At 44.0% G+C, this 16987-nt stretch overlaps 1 protein-coding gene across 2 annotated transcripts in view; it reads right to left on the bottom strand.

Annotated features, from left to right (window-relative positions):
• ST7 (suppression of tumorigenicity 7) overlaps window positions 1-16987 on the bottom strand; it is a 152965-nt gene that overhangs the window by 94672 nt on the left and 41306 nt on the right. The window contains exon 1 of one of the 2 annotated variants that reach the window (XM_071552456.1): window positions 14795-15173. The exons of the other annotated variant lie outside the window; for it this stretch is intronic. Coding sequence (XP_071408557.1) covers window positions 14795-14816 — 22 coding nt within the window. The 5' untranslated portion in view covers window positions 14817-15173. Of the gene's footprint in view, window positions 1-14794; window positions 15174-16987 lie in introns of those variants that run through there. 2 annotated transcript variants of the gene reach the window in all.

Raw genomic sequence — 16987 nt, 5'->3', positions numbered from 1 at the left:
CTCCTCTCTTGCCCATATATAGTCCACATGCATAGTTGGCATATTAGATTTTAGCTCTCACACTTTCCAAGTCACCCACAGCTCAAAAATTTACTATTCCAGGATGTTCCATGTTGCAGACTTGCCTCTTTCTTCTAGCTTATCACACCTCTTCAACTTTCTTGTTGCTCAAGAATGAAGATGATCTGACCTCCTCCTTCAGGTTTCCAACCTCTCTTCTTAGTTTGTCTCCTCAATCAGCCATTTAACCCGTGCTTGATTTTGCAACAGCTTGCAAAATATACGTTGTGTTCGATTCCTGTTTTTGTCAGAATGTCAAGTTTTAAAACCAGCTCAAGTTTAGTATTTAGATATAGAACATAAAGAATAAGCTGTTTGGAGTAGAGAAACTTTGATACTACCTTGAACAAAGGCTTAAGTGCTGACTACTACATATAACATCCTCATAAATTTAAGGTGGCCCTTCTCATCTTGTGCTCTCAGAATGTTGATGCTGTGCTCCTGTGGATCAATAGACATGTCTCTAGGCCTTCCAACAAGCAAGTATCTGAGGGAAGCATGGCTGTATATATGGGTCGGGCAATTAACACTACCAAGTACCTGTTTTCTTGGCATCCTCCAAAAATGTATTGTTAGCTTTTCAGAAATATCACCCAAGGGCCAACTGCACAGCAATAAGATGAAAGAAAACAAGGTTATTAATTTGTTAAGTTTAGAAACCATAGTTCATCTTGGGCAGATGTGAACTTCAAGCCCTTTATCAAACGTCATTCATGCTTGTCAAGAGACCTGCGAATACAGGAAACAAGGTGATATTTCAAATTTCTGAAAACTACAAGGAGTGATATGAATGACATTAAAACCAAAACCAATAAACCATGTTGACATTTTTACATGAATATTACTTTAAAGCACTTTGACCTGCCTGCACTGTTTTGATGCAGTATGTACATTCTTGTACAGTAGTTCATGTACATTCTTATTTCACCTAAGAAAGTTTATTGCAGTTGATCTGAAACCCACATGCTGTTAACGCAATCTAGTCCTAACTGAGAATCTGAAGGGCTTTTTATACAATCTTAATTAACCTTTTTTAAAAAAAACCCACACTTCTATTTAAACCCAAGTCAGTACTCAATCCAGGCAAACCTTGTAAGAGATGATGTACTATTTCTGAGAATAGTAATCACAGAAAAGACTGATTTCATGGATCAGCCTAAGCTCTTAAGAACTCAGCACAAAGGTTTTCAACATCTATGTAGGCCAATGGCTCAAACCTACCTTGACATGCTGTTACCAAAGAAAAGGTGACCACCTGCAAATGGCCAACACTCAAATTTGATTGCAGTGAGACAACGGCTGTTCTTAAATTATTTTTGCACATTAGCACATTGCTATAGCTGATGTGAAATCACTTTCACAGACAAAACTTGAGAATATGAAGGCTGTATTTTGCCTTGGACTCATGTATAAGGCCCTTTCTTTATAAAGCAGTAAAAAAGTTACCACTACTTTTGCTCATAGCTAGCTCTCTATTCTTCTTGCAAAGAATGAAAGCAAATTAAATGTTTGATTTTCATAATGTTTAACTATTTCTTCACAGAATCATGTAGGCTGGAAAAGACCTCCAAGTTCATTGAGTCCAACCTTTGACTGATCATCACCTTGTCAATTAGACCATGGCATGAAGCACCACTTCTGGTCATTTCTTGAACACAGATGATGATGACTACACCACCTCCCTAGTCAGCCCATTCCAATCCTTGTCAACCCTTTCATTGAAGAAATTCTTCTGATGTTCAGCCTGAACCTCCCCTTGTGCAGCTTGAGGCCATTTCCCCTTGTTCTGTCTCTAGTTGCCTGGGAGAAGAGACTAATCCTCACCTGGCCACAACCCCTTTAAGACAGTTTTAGAGCGTGATAAGGTCTCCTCGAAGTTCCTTTTCTCCAGGCTAAGCACCCCCAGCTCCCTTAGCTGCTCCTCATATGACTTGCTCACTAGAGCCTTCACCAGCTTTGTTGTTCTTCTCCAGACACACTCTATCACCTCAATGTCTTCCTTGTAGTGAGGGGCTCAGAACTGGACACAGCACTTGAGGCGTGGCCTCACCAGTGCAGATTACAGGGGGACAATCACTTCCCAAATCCTGCTGGCCACACTATTTCTAACACAGGCCACGATGCCATTAACCTCCTTGGCCACTTGGTCACACTGCTGGCTCACATTCAGATGGCTCTCATTGCCTAAAAATGAAGAAAAGTTCTCTGGACAACTTTAGGATAGAAAGGTAGAGAGCAGTTCTTTAATTAAAGTGCATTAAGGGCACGATATACGCATTGCATGCTGTCCCCTGCCCCTCCTCCTCCAAACATAAGTTTTACAATTTTATAACATTAGCTAATTATATCTAACCATTACATCATGGTAGTACCCAGCCTGAAAATTGCACGCCCCTTTATTCCTGCCTCAGGCACACCTCCCTGAATTGAGTGGGTGCTCCCAGAGACCTCCTCTTCTTCCATATCTTCATCAACACCTTCTGTCCTGCTTGGAACAATTTCATAGTTTCTGTGTCTTCTGAAGAGTTTTGACTGGGACATATCAAAGAATGTGCCTGTTGTTTTTCTACGTACATTCTATACAAACTAGATGCTTTTGTAAAAATCTTTATCCATCGAAATCCTTGACAAGGAACATTAAACAATACTGCGGAAATCTAATACAAAGGTACTTAAGCTAAAGTGCTACTTAAAGTGCTACAAGAGTTATACTAAATTCTGTATAATCCTAGATTTTAAGGCATCACTGTTAACCAGCACTCCGAGGTCCTTTTCTGCTGGGCAGCTTTCCAGACACTCTCTCCTCAGCCTGTGCTCTGCATGGGAGTGTTATGACCAAAGGGCAAGACGCAGCACTTCACCTTATTGAACCTCATAGAGTTGGCCTCGGCCCATTGATCCAGCCTGTCTGGATTCCCCTGCAGAACCTTCATGCTTTCCAGCAGATCAACATTCCCACCCAATTCAGTGAACTTACTGAGGTTGCACTTGATCCCCTCATCTAGATCATTAAAAGAGATATTAAACAGGACTGGGCCCAATGCTGAAGCCAGGGAACACCACTAGTGATCATCTGTCAACTGGATGTGGCACAGTTCAGCATCACTCCCTGCGCCTGGACATCCAGCCAGTTTTCAACCCAGGAAAGAGGGCACTTGTCATATTCTTGTCCTATCATGATTATCTTATTTGCCAATTATTTTATAGATTAAAGTCTTAGATTACTGTTCACAAGTTGATTTTTATTAGATTTAACTCTGACTATAGCCATTGATAACTTTTGCTATTACTTGATTGGCTGTCCTCATTTTCTTCTTCAGATTCATTTAATTAGACCAGTTCTGTGAGTTTGGATGCTTGGAAGCAGCAGCAAAGCCAAGCAACTGTGATTCAAGTTTAGAATTTAATAACTGAAATAACTGTGCATCTTTTCCTTGGAAAGGTATTTCCAGAATGAACTTCAGAAATAGAGAGTACTAACAGGCAGATTTTATCAAATTTATAAAAAAACAAACCAACCAACCAAAAAACCCTAGAAAGCAATCGGCAACCTCCAGCAGCTGATTTTCAGAGACTAAAAGACAGTTTTTGAAAGCCAACCTGACAGGATGATCCTCCCTTACCTGTACATAAGGCAGCACCTAAGTCAGCTGCAATGCAGGCTTCCCCATGCCGCCTGTGATACACCTCCAACAGTGTCCTGTCAGTATGTCTGAAATGCTTCTGGACATGATAGGGCAGTCCAATTTCCAGTTGCATGTAAAGTTTTGGAGTCCCCACACACAGAAATAACAAGACTTACTGCCTGCCATAGTACTGAACTCCCTGGTGAGAAGCAGGAAAGCCACAGCTTCTCATCAGCAATGATATGCTATAGAGGAAGATAGCTTCAGGCTTTTCCTTCACTAGGAGAAAACTGCTTTAGTTTCAGTAAACCAGTATACTAAAAACAAGGCAGTTATAATTTTACCTGACAACAGCTGTAAAAGTAAAATCAATCAATCAATCAGTCAATAAATATACACACATACTGCACACATAAACCAAAACTGACAGGTTCTTTTTAACTCCTTTGTCCATAATTAGATTGTTAAATGACACAAAGATGCTTCTTTCTCGTGTAAACCAAAGTAAGTCTGGCATCCACACAAATCAGTGTCCTAAAGGAGAATAGCTGCAAATGCAGACGCCCATATTTGCTGCCAGCCTGCAGACAGCAGCTGCTGCTGGCAGCGACACGCTCCACAGTGATGGCGGCTCTGCTGACGCTCCAGATTAGAAAGTCATATCTCTTTGTTCCCTCAGGGGAGCCTCTCTGTTTAAGGGGATTCTGTTAAGGATGGCAAGTCCAAACATGAGCCTTTTCTTTTTATCTTTTTCCATAATTCTGTGTGAGTATTTATCTGTATTTTGTGTAAGAATTAATTGAATGTCACTACAGACACACAAACAAAACATAACCTAACTAAATGCCAGGCACGTAGTTCACTAAACTGCTGCTGTACAGGTCACCGGTATGAAATCTACAGCTTCATTCTTCTCTGACAGGCAGCCAAGCCCCACAGAGACTCTAAGTCATTAGTATACATGCAATGCCCCAGAGCGACCAAGTGAATGGCTCTGTGCATCCAGAGGTCACTGTGATGCGCAGTGCCCACAGCACTGCCACCCTCTGTGGTGTGGAAGTGCAGCCTAGCACAGCAGGAACCCCAGCTGAGAGAATACTTAGACCTATGAAGATAGGTTTAGAAAAGGTCCCATGTAAAGGCCTTTGAATGCCCATTTTCTGTGGAACCCCTCCCTGTTGTGACAAACCACTAGTGCTTTATCCTGAGTAGGCACCTTTTTGTTATCATAGCTGTTGTATCCCAGTGAGCTGGGACAATATTCCCTAGTCACAGTATAATGTGGCAAACATAAATGATACTAAGGATAATGTAGTATGTCTTATTTAACACACAAGAAATCCTTCACTCCATTGCTATCTCCTCGTGCTATCAGAACACTCCAGCCAAAGATATGGAAAGACATCTCTAGCAGGTCAGCAGCCATAGAGGAATCTGCTCCCACTTGTACTGGCACAGAACTGCTCTTCTGTCCTGTGACCAAGGACACATTATCCTCCTATGTGATGTTCATGTGTTAGGCCTCTCACACTTTGGTGGGTTCCTGGAGGAACTTCCACTCTCAAATGTGATGCTTACAGTTCAGATCTTGCAGCTTTTTATCTGGCTGCTCATTTACATCATGTGAAGCTTTTCTCTATCCATCTGCACAGGCAGCCTGATTATGACCCTCTTCGCTCTGTTCAGCTTATCTGGAGTTATCACTGCAGACCACACAAGCAACAGAGGATGGAGAGAATAGTCAGGCTGATGCACATTGAAGAGTCAGAGGAACACGTTCCCCAGCTCATTTAACCCTCTAGCAGGCCTTTGCCTCCATCCACTACCTATAAAACTTCCAGAGCTGTGAATTTGGACTGCTTAGGCTCACTTTCTTGTGGATGACAAAGCACATCATGGGATCGTCACACACAACTTGACATGTTTCTTTGCCAGCTAATTTGACATTTCTCATCTACTGTATTCTCTTTGATAACCTAAAGCAAAGTCTGAGAGTATTTTCAGCAGATGGTTTGAGTAACTCATTATTACCTACCCTGATGCAAATACAGTGGTACAATTTACTGCCACTGTAAATATAGTACACAGACATTTTACTACTAACAGTAAAGAATGCATCTGAGAGGAAAAAGGTTAGTGGTGTCAGTATTTTCCACATTCAAGTCTTTTTGTAAATGTTAAATATACATTTTTATCATCTTTCAGTATTGCTCATTACAATGCTTTTTCATTGGACTGTGTCAGTTCAGAGTGAGCGTGATTCACATTAGGTATCCATAAGCCAGTGATTTATACAATTGAGGTTCTGCCTGGGATATTATCTTCTTACAGCAGTTTTTATTTTACTTCTAGCACAAGTAGAGTCTTACTCTTCTTACAAGTAGAGTCCACCGCCATTTTCTGACTTCCATGGAGCCCTTCCCTTAAAAATTTGCTTTCTATTAGTGTCCTCATCATATAATCCCTTACTATTAAAACATGCAGGAAATACATGGAAGGAAAATGTCTAATCTCCTTTTTCTACTTCCACCCAGGAACTTTTAAAATATGTAATTGAGTACGTTTTTCTTTTGCTGCACTTGCACAACTACAACTCATCAGCATCAAGACCATATTCTCTTAAAACTCCTTGATGTGCAATAAGATGGGTACTCCCACACTCAAGCAAGTACAGCAGGAAATCCAAACACAGAACAGTTTTCCCAGACTCAATCCTAGTGGTAAAATGAAAGCTGGCATTTGCTCGAGCACTGACATATATGAAATCACATAATCACTGCAGATTCTAAAATCACTGGCATATGAGTGGCACATTAAAGATGAGTGGTTAGGGGAGTTGGATATTGTTTCCATTGGCATCTTCAAAATCTCCTTATGGCTTCTTAGGCTACAGTCCTTTTGAGCACAAGGCACTTCCTTCCAGAGCTCATTAATACCACTCTCCCATCCTTCTTCCTTGTTCAGTCAAACCTTTACAAAAACTACATTGGGGCTATACAAAGTTGGAAGTCCCCACTAGAGAAATACACTTTCTGACAAGCTCCCCAACTTTGTATTGCTTTCACCTTAGGCTCCTGCTCTATCTAGGCTGAAACCTATCTCAGCATCCCTCAAAGCACGCACTGAGGAAGCCCTTCCCAGCCACTTGATTTCACAAAAGAGGTCAAACATGTCATACTTTAATTTTGTATGACTGCCATGTAGTTTCACAAGAATTTCCCTTTCCCTGTATTGATCAAAACACCTGATAAACCTCAAGATGCCATTTCCAAATAAAATTCATAGAGAGCCCTAGGAAGTCCTAAAATATTTTCCATCTAATTCTGGGAAGCAATGACACATTTCTTGGTGTAGGCAGAATATGGGTTCACTTCCACTCCTAGTTTCTGAGCATCGTAAGGTGATCTCACAGTGTAAGTTTCACCTTCAAACACAGCAAAGTCAGCCATTTTTTCACTGACCTACACCAGATTATGAGTAGCAAGTGTTTTTTCTCTGTAGTTGTACAGCTTATTTCCCTAATATAGCATTCTATCCTTTTCAATAGGGAACATATTGGCATTTTCAAGATTCTTTAATCTCTCACTATACACAGTGGCCTTCACGTGAAAGGATTTAAACAGTGATGTCACGTGAGTATTTTCACCAAAGATATCCATTAATCTAGAAAACTTGGAATACTCTCTCTGAATTCCACTTGCTTTTTTCATAGCACTTTACAGACCTTATCCTGGTGCTTGAGGGATCAAGCAGGGGATTCTAGCTCAGACAAAAAGATATGACTTAGATTCATCTGTGAGTAAGGTTTTTTCCAGGCGTACCTACTAATTATCCCCAAATTACAATGAAACACTACTGCCTCTACCCCAGCTCAAATAATAAGACAGTCCTCAGTGCATGTACTGCACTTCCTATCTGGGTCACATAGCCCAAAGGGACTCTAATAATCTTTCAGTTGCCCTTGGGCATAAAGATTTATTCCTATTTCTGGTCCTGTAAATTAAACTGGTTGAAGCTGAAGTTTCTTTTGGTCTCACAACATTTTGCAAACATGCAGATTGACTGAGCTCATATCTGTTACCGGCTCTAACTTGGAAATTGTTTCTGCTTTGAGGGGAGTGCTGGTCCCCTCAAATCTAAATTATTCCATGACTTTTGTCTTAAATCTGAAAGACTTTTTGTCTCCTTTGACCAGTCACAGGCCTTTCCACTAATTACAGCTCATGCTTTCAGCTATGACAAGGACCAAACAATTCAACAAGTAAAAGGTTACCTATTCACTTCATGTACCTTCGCATTTCTTCCCCATTCTAAAAGCTCATGTGTGGACACAACTATATGGGAGACTAGCATTGTATTCATTAACTTTACATCAAACCTTTGCAACTTCTAAACCAATGAGATAGGAAAGGGGATCCAGGGCTGCAAGAGAAAAATACCAAAGATTGTAAAATTCATGAGTCAGATCCAGCCTGTGAGATGCCTCAGTTTGCTTCTTTGTGGAGGAAGAAAGGGCAAGGTGCACTTAAACTCTTCCAACAGTCTACTTGTGAACAGCTCCATACAGTGAATTCAAACTGGTGCTGCTGAGTAGGAGGGCTGAGCTCCTGTCCACCTGAATGTGCAGTCAAGCCTTTGGAGACCATACCTCGGGCATCTAACAAAGTGATACAGCCAAAGGAATTTACAGAACCTGCAGAACCCTCTCTTATCTCAGGTTTGTATTTTAAAATACAAAACAACAATACTAGCACTCAGTAAATCCTCAAAATCACAGAATCATAGAATCAGTTGGGTTGGAAGAGACCTCTGAGATCATCAAGTCCAACCCTTAATCCAACCCCACTTTGATTACTAGATCATGGCACTAAGTGCCCCAATCTACTGTAAGTGGGAGGTGAGACTACATTTTCTCTCCAAATATCTTGAAATTACACTGCTGAATTTGTCAAGTTTATTACAGCTCCTGTAATTTCAACTCCTTTCATAACTCAGGTTTACTGTGACACTTGATGCTGTTGTAGCCAAACCTTGTTTTGACCTGATTCTGAAATTTTTTCAACAGTCCTAACTCTGTGGCCAAAAACAGGAACATCAGCAGCCAAATATTGGTTTAAAGTTACAGCTTCTGCTACTTTCCTGTAATCTCTCTTCAATATACTGTTGCCTGAGAAACCAGTGTGACATCAGCTGGATCCTAACAAGTCTATGGGACCAGATGGGATCCATCCCAGGGTGATGAAGGAGCTGGCAGAAGAGCTTGCCAAACCGCTCTCCATCATCTTCCAACAGTCCTGGCTCTCTGGGGAGGTCCCAGATGATTGGAGGTTGGCCAATGTCACCCCAATCCACAAAAAGGGCTGCAAGCAGGACCCTGGCAACTACAGGCCTGTCAGCCTGACCTCCATGCCTGGCAGGGTTATGGAGCAGTTCATCCTGAGTGCAATCACACAGCACCTTCAGGGTGGACAAGGGATTAGACCCAGCCAGCATGGGTTTAGGAGGGGCAGGTCCTGTCTGACCAACCTGATCTCTTTTTACGATCAGGTGACCCACCTGGTGGATGAGGGGAAGGCTGTGGATGTGGTCTATCTGGACTTCAGCAAGGCCTTTGACACTGTCTCCCATAACATACTCCTGGAAAAGCTGGTAGCCCATGGCCTGGACAAGTGTACCCTCTCCTGGATTAAGAGCTGGCTGGAGGGTCAGGCCCAGAGAGTGCTGGTGAACGGAGCTGCATTCAGCTGGCGGCCAGTCACCAGTGGTGTTCTCCAGGGGTCTGTGTTGGGTCCAGTCCTGTTTATCATCTTTATTGATGATTTAGATGAGGAGACTGAGTCCATCATCAGCAAATTTGCTGATGACACCAAGCTGGGAGGGAGTGTCAATCTGCTGGAAGGCAGGAGGGCTCTGCAGAGGGATCTGGATAGACTTGAGAGATGGGCTGATTCCAATGGGATGAAGTTCAATAAGGCCAAGTGCCGGGTCCTGCACTTTGGCCACAACAACTCCCTGCAGCGCTACAGGCTGGGCACAGAGTGGCTGGAGAGCAGCCAGGCAGAAAGGAACCTTGGAGTACTAATTGACAGGAAGCTCAACATGAGCCAACAGTGTGCCCAGGTGGCCAAGAAGGCCAATGGGATCCTGTCCTGTATCAAAAATAGCGTGGCCAGCAGGACCAGGGAAGTGATTCTTCCCCTGTACTCTGCGTTGGTGAGGCCACACCTTGAGTACTGTGTTCAGTTCTGGGCCCCTCAGTTCAGAAAGGATATTGAGGTGCTGGAGCGAGTCCAGAGAAGAGCAACAAGGCTGGTGAAGGGACTGGAGCACAAGCCCTATGGGGAGAGGCTGAGGGAGCTGGGGTTGTTTAGCCTGGAGAAGAGGAGCCTCAGAGGTGACCTCATCACTGTCTATAACTACCTGAAGGGAAGTTATAGCCAGGTGGGGGCTGGTCTCTTCTCCCAGGCACTCAGCAATAGGACAAGGGGCACGGGCTTAAGCTCTGCCAGGGGAAATTTAAGTTGGATATCAGAAAAAAATTCTTTACAGAGAGAGTAATCAGGCATTGGAATGGGCTGCCCAGAGAGGTGGTGGATTCACCATCCCTAGAGATTTTTAAACGCAGATTGGACGTGGCACTGAGTGCCATGATCTAGTAAATGGACTAGAGTTGGACCAAGGGTTGGACTCGATGATCTTGGAGGTCTTTTCCAACCCAATCGATTCTATGATTCTATGATTCTAATTGTGGCTGTACTTACTCCTACTTACTGGTCTTGGTATTCTAGGATGGCAGTGGGCTATTTATGCTCAAAAAAAGGAGAATTTTGGTCATCTGCTGGTTCAGTGGAGCCCTGTCTCACCAAGGCATCCCATCAGAGTTTCAGCAGTCATGTTGCACTCTCCCTGTTGCTGCTGCTCACTTAACTACTCCCTTAACCAGCCTGGAGAGCCAAGAGGCTCAGAATCAACTGTCTGCAGAAGTGGCCGGGTTTCAGCTGGTTCTCCCACAGCTGGGGTGAGTACCAGTGCTGGGAACAGAGGAGGCAGACATATCAGCCCAGGATGGCAGCAACCACACTGATCAGATTGTTCTTGTTCTCAATATGTGATGCTAAGATCTCTCATTTCTCCACTGCTGGCTGGTGATGTTTGCAGGAGTTTGTAAGACTACTTCTCTGATGCCATAAAATCAATTATCTTGGTGTAACCTTTCCCATTTATTGCACTTTGACTGGAAGAGAGTTTGGGAAAAGAAATGCCTAGGAACAAAGGTACCTCCTGAACAGACAGAGCAGAAGACAGTACAGTGGGCCTGGGACAAGCACAGCAGTTTTTCCTGGCACACTTAAGAGGGCAAGATTTCCCCTTCTCCACAGCCCTCCTCAGCCTCCCCACAGAGAGCAGCCTTCCAGCATTAGCCTCACAGCAGAGGAAAGCTCCAGTTGGCCCTCGGTTTGGTATTTCTCCAGCCCTTCGATCAGCTCTCCTTTGGTCCAGTCCTTCTGCTTTCCAGAGTGCAGCTGCTATCTACCAGACAGGGATCACCATAAGCATCTCCCAAACAGCCCAGGCTGGAAGAATATTTCCCAGACAATCTCCCCTATAACCCTCACAGTTTAGGTTAAAATGCCCCACCATGAACAAATGCAGTGGCACTGAGAACATCACCTCAGACTTCCACAGCACGCATGTGGGTCCTTTCAACAGCACTGGGGCAATGAATGTCTGTGTGTGATTCCTTCCCTTGCAGCTTCCTGCTGGGCTTCTCTGGGGTATCAGAAGCACACATGCGTGGTGCACAATCTCAGACACATGAAATGGCTTTCTGAGCCTCTTTGCTCACTTTACAGGCTCTGAACTGCATCCTGCCCCACTCCTTACCAATACACAGACAGATTTGATGGAGCTGCATTCCCCTAACCTCTGCCAGCACTGGTAAGCCACACCAACTGTGACTGCTCTCATATTTTGGTTGAATTTGTGTCTGTTGTCTCTCCTGTAGGCCTACAACTGCCACTATTCTTAGTTTGACAAGGGATACCTGCTGGTTATTTCTGCTAGGCTTGGGATTACCTCTCCTCCCTGAACTGAGGGTGTCCTTCTCATGGGGACCAGCCTGTCACTTGTTCAGAGCCCCACCTCCTTTCTTTGGTGCAGCACTGCAACACCATTTTACCTTCGCAAAGACTTAATTCTCAACCCAAGCTTTATCAAACGAGATTTGATTTACCCCCTAAAGAATGTGAAACTATTATGGAGAGCAAACAAATCTCTCAGGTCAGCAGGAGGGGTGGTGTGGGACAGCTGCCTCTCCATGCACACAGCTCCCTGACACCGCCCCGGCAGCACATCTGATGGTGGATCAGCACAAAAGCACCAAAGATGAAGGGTCTCTGGCGCATATGCTTCCTGTGGGGATTATAAACAGGACATGTGATCAATGGGAAAAAATGACCATGACTGTACAGCAACTACCCACCCTGCCACAATGCAACTCTTCCACTGACACTTGCTGGGTTTTTGCATTGCACACTCTCCCTGATCATCATGTGCCAGAGCGTCAGCAGATGTTTGTGCATTGCCTGCTGCCTTATTCCCCTTTACGGACCGGCATCACCGGCTGTTTGTCTTTCCCCCTATCCGGGAGGTGATAAGCAGATGCCTGTTTCTACAACAGCTCTCAGACTATCTTTTACTGCCCTTCTGACTGCTGCTAAAAGCAAAAATTAAAACCAGGATTGCTGAATGAGAGTTGGTTTGACCTTTAAAATATTTTGATACTGAGTGACAGACTAAAGGTTCTGAACCAGTATTTGCTTCTGACCATTTTTCTTGGCTTTTTAATCAGAGAAAAGAGAAATACAATCCTAAATACTAAGTGTAGACAGCAGGATTTAAAAAATTAAATCTGCTCATTTCATGCTTTTAGACAGCAGCAACCATGGCTTCTGTTGTATTTTTAAGGTCTCCATGATCTGAATATTTTTATTTTAATTTATTTTATTTTGCATTAGTCTATGTTCTAGCCAGATAGAAACATTAACAATTAGTATCACTATTACCATTTGACAGCCTGGAAATATGAAGAAGACAAGAGAAGAGGGAAGACAAAAAACCTCTTAGCTGCGGCTGCATTTTTTAAAAAATAATTTTGATACTATCTTCTTTCTTTCAAGGCAAACCTGCTGTTTCTCCAGCAGTGGTATGGGCAGGGCTGGTTATGCAAGGGCTGGCCTGTGCAGGTGGGTGTGCCAGGGGCAGCACCAGTAACCCTGCTCTCTTCCCACCTGCCAGGACCTGGCAGCTGTAGGCAATGGGGCAGCCCATTCAACCTTTAAGGGAACTCTGAGTCAGGAGGTCCAGGCCTGAGCAGAGGCTCATGGGAGTTGGTCTGAACAAAGGCAAGGCCACCACACTGCCTTTCTCTTCATCTGACTGGGGAGTGCAGGCAGAGATTGCCCACAGTCTCTGCTTGAATCTATGGCAACTGGCCATGTTCTCTTTAACCCCCTTTTTAAAAGCAAATAATGCTTCTAGACCTTTCTTGGAAACAGGTAGTGGCTGTCATGGAAGCTCCCATCGCCCTTTCCTTACTTGTGGGAACCATGGAAACAAAACCAGCCACAGCTGCTGGGGCACAACCCAGTGATTTTAGCCAATATGCCCTGTAAATCAAGAGAGGACCACGAAAATGAACAAGACTGAACAATCTGACTCTGAGTAAGCACTAGGGCTTTCTGCACAAGGGCAAGTAGGGCACTGATTTTATCTCAGAGCATGTTCATGTGCATTTTGCAGGAGCAGAGCCCACGGACTGTGAGCTGGAGCTCACAGATCTGGCAGGGCAGAAATACAAGCAGCTACAGCGTTTGGCATCTCTGTTCATGCTCTGCTGACCCAGAGCTGCAAACATGTTTACAACTGTCCATGAAAAATGCGTTTCCAAACAAAAGAAATCTAAAGGCAAATTTCGTTTTTATGCTGCCGACCTTGACCAGGTGTTCTGGCAGAGGAGAGAGGGAGTTGCCAGAGCCAACCGACAGGACCAATTAACCCTTTAGGAGCAAGGAGTTTGACATCCAGGAGGATATGACTATGAGGTATCCCAGTGCTCTTGCTGACTCTTCCCAGGAAGAGCTGAGATGCAGAACGGGTGCCAGCCTAAGTGCATGGAGACACTACACCTCACTGCATGGTATAATGCTCTACAAAAGCCACCACTTCATATTCAAATGAGACATGTTTTCAACATGCAGTACTGTTTTGTGCACAAAATACAGCGTGAACTGACTGTTTTCTATTTTTCGGTCACCAAATAATCACTGGATCAGACTGGTCTCCATACAGCCACACTGTCACCAGCAACATTATTTATATATAAACCCCCAGCCTTCCTCCACAGACAGATTTGCCAGGTAGGTATTGTTCCCATTGAAGCAAAACTGGCTCGCTTTCAATGACATGCATCTGCACTGCTATTATATAGCAGACTGCCTTGGGTAAGATTTTCCAGCACAAAGATCAGGAAGAAACAAATAAATGATCCTATTATTTTGCATTTTTCACCTCATATTTAGAATTCCACTTAATTTAATTTTGGATTCTGCAGTTACAGGAGGGATCACACACAAGCCTCCTTTTTGCCAGTAACAAAAATGAAGGAAATTAGATAGACTGTTTTTTCCTGCTGATTGAATCACTCTCCGGCAGCTCTTGCCCATCTAATACTGCAGCATTCCCAGTACCCTAACATATCATCCCCAACTAGTGCATTTATTAGTGTTTGCAACTCCTGATCACTGAGAGAGGCAATCTTATCAATTGACACATTCAAGCAAAACTGCTTTCCCCCCCCCCATCTTTCAGTGGCCTGAATTCAACAGCGCTGGCAGCCCTATGCTGTCTTGCTGCTTGCATTGAGGATGCACCCACAGTTAGGAGGTAGATGCTTCCTCCAGCATCTTTCATCCCTTTGCAAACAGGCAAGGACTGCAGGTTTTAGCCCATGACCTACAGCAAAGAGAATGCAAACGCAGTGGGTATTGTGTGGAAAACAAGCCCTGTTCTCAACAGAAAAAGGATGGAAGTGGGATGCATTTACTTACATGAAGATTCAGTGCCAAACATGGCTCGCCCCAGATGCTGATATTTTAAAAAGCAAAGAAGAAAAAAAGTGGAAGACAGAGGGAGTGTATGAGAGTAGGGATGAGACTGCTACACAGCAGGGGTCATGAAGCCAGACAATGCAGTCCAGGCTATCCAAGTTGCCAGATTCTTCTCTCTCCTCCTCTCCCCTCCTCTGCTCAACACCGCAGACAGCTTTTCCTTGCAACCGCAGTGAAGGTCCTTCTTCAGGAAGCAAAAAGCAGGAGCTTCTGTTTTAAATCCGAGTGATAAGGGCAGGACAGCGTCCTTTCCGTGACACCGGCAGGCAGAAATAGGTATCAGCCACCAGATACTGCAATCCCCAGCCCCTGCTCGCCGTAAGACAATAGCGGAGCTTATGCACACACGGGATGACGTCAGAACACTGCAAAGACTGACTGCTGCTAACCCAGAGGCTCGGAGGGGGCTTGGACAGAGCAGAGCGATTCAGATGGGAATTCCTTTGTCACAAAAAGCAGAAGACAAAGAGCCAGACATATATTTCCCTCCGTGATGCTAAACCTCCCATCTGTGAGGAGGAAAATATCTGCCTTGACTTCATGCTCCTTTTCTCAGCTGCATGAGATGCGAAGTGTCTCTGTGCAAACAGAATAAATTTCAGGGACAAATATCCTAGTAAATGCCAGTTATGGCATTTTCAATAACGAAGAATCACAGATTTCTATCACTAACTCTCTATTATTTTTCCTTCAGTGTAATATTAAAATTCTGTGTCAATCTACACTTCAGACCTAATTTTCACATCAAAGTGTTAGCCAACTGTCTCATTTACTTAAATTTATTGCCAGAATACACGGTAACAATGCTCAAAGCACAATAAATAAGTCACACATCTAAATAAAAATAAAAACACCAAACCACACTGAATTCAATGATAAAAAGGCATCCTAGCAACCGAAGAAATATTTTCTTTATTCTCCTAAACCATCTAGATCTAGCATTTGTTAGCCCCTGCAAGTGCATTTTCAGTGCATTGAGTTGATTTTTTTCCCAACACTAAGTGAAAAATGTTCAAAGGCAGAAACAAAGCCCTAAGCTAGCTCCTTCAGTCCTCTCACAGACAAAAGGAATTTGCCTGCCTTGTGTTGGTAAGCGCAGCCAAGACAGTAAGCTGATGGTTGGAAACTACCAGACACTGGGGGCCATCCATAGGAATGGCTGTCTGGAGGGGGCAAAACCAAGAACATTTCTGCCAAGTCTCACTGAACACGCATATGCAGTTCCCGAGATGGCAAGGACTGTACTGTACTGCTGATGGATGAGGATAAAGGAGACAGATGCATGTCCATTAAGTGAAGCATTTAAAGGAAAACAACCACCCCATCCATTTCTCAACTTTTGTGGGTTAACAATTCCAAAACTCCTGCTGCTCCTTGTGCCAACAGGGTTTGTGCTGTTTGCAAAATACACAATACCACCATGACCGGCAGGCTGGAAAAACGAGTACAACTGAAGGCTGGGAGGACCTGCCACTCGAGGATCTCACTATACTAAAGTCATTATAGAATCAGGCAGTTGTTGGCTGGGGACACTGCTGCCTGAAGGGCAGACTGGAAAGCAATATATGGGGGTCAGAGCCACAATGGTTCTTTGCCAAGCCAGTCCCTCTGCTCCTGGGGATGTGCAAGACAGTCCCAAGCTCATATGCCCACAAACACCTGTATGGACACTCAACAGCTATATCCCACTGGTCCTGAGGCAGGAGAGAGCTCAAGAAGCTATACTGAGTCTGATCTTATCCTTCTCATGCTGGTGGAGGGCACCTGTGACGCAGACCAAGGTCCTTTACTGGTAAGCTTTGTTGGCTCAAAACGCTCTTCTAGTTGTTTCCCTGCCTTCCACCCCAAATGCTGAATAATTCTTTTGTGTTCCACACACCATAAGAATACTTAGGACCACCAGGCTCATGGGAGCATTTAACTGTATTTCATCTCTGGAACAAAGCCACGGGAGAGACCATACCCTGGGGTAACATCTCACAACGCACTTTCTAACAGGCAGCTTTTAGTCTCTCTGCTGGCAGACAGGACACCAGTGCATGGTGACTCAAATCAACCCACAGATGTCCTACATTACTGAAATGTCCTTAAGCACCTGAATTAATAGCCTGGCTATCACCATGTGATATGTGC

The sequence above is a fragment of the Pithys albifrons genome, chromosome 3, assembly GCF_047495875.1.
Source record: "Pithys albifrons albifrons isolate INPA30051 chromosome 3, PitAlb_v1, whole genome shotgun sequence".
In the NCBI taxonomy this organism is placed as follows: Eukaryota; Metazoa; Chordata; class Aves; order Passeriformes; family Thamnophilidae; genus Pithys; species Pithys albifrons.
The sequence above is the reverse complement of the archived record's forward strand: the minus strand, read 5'-3'. Positions and strand labels throughout refer to the sequence as shown.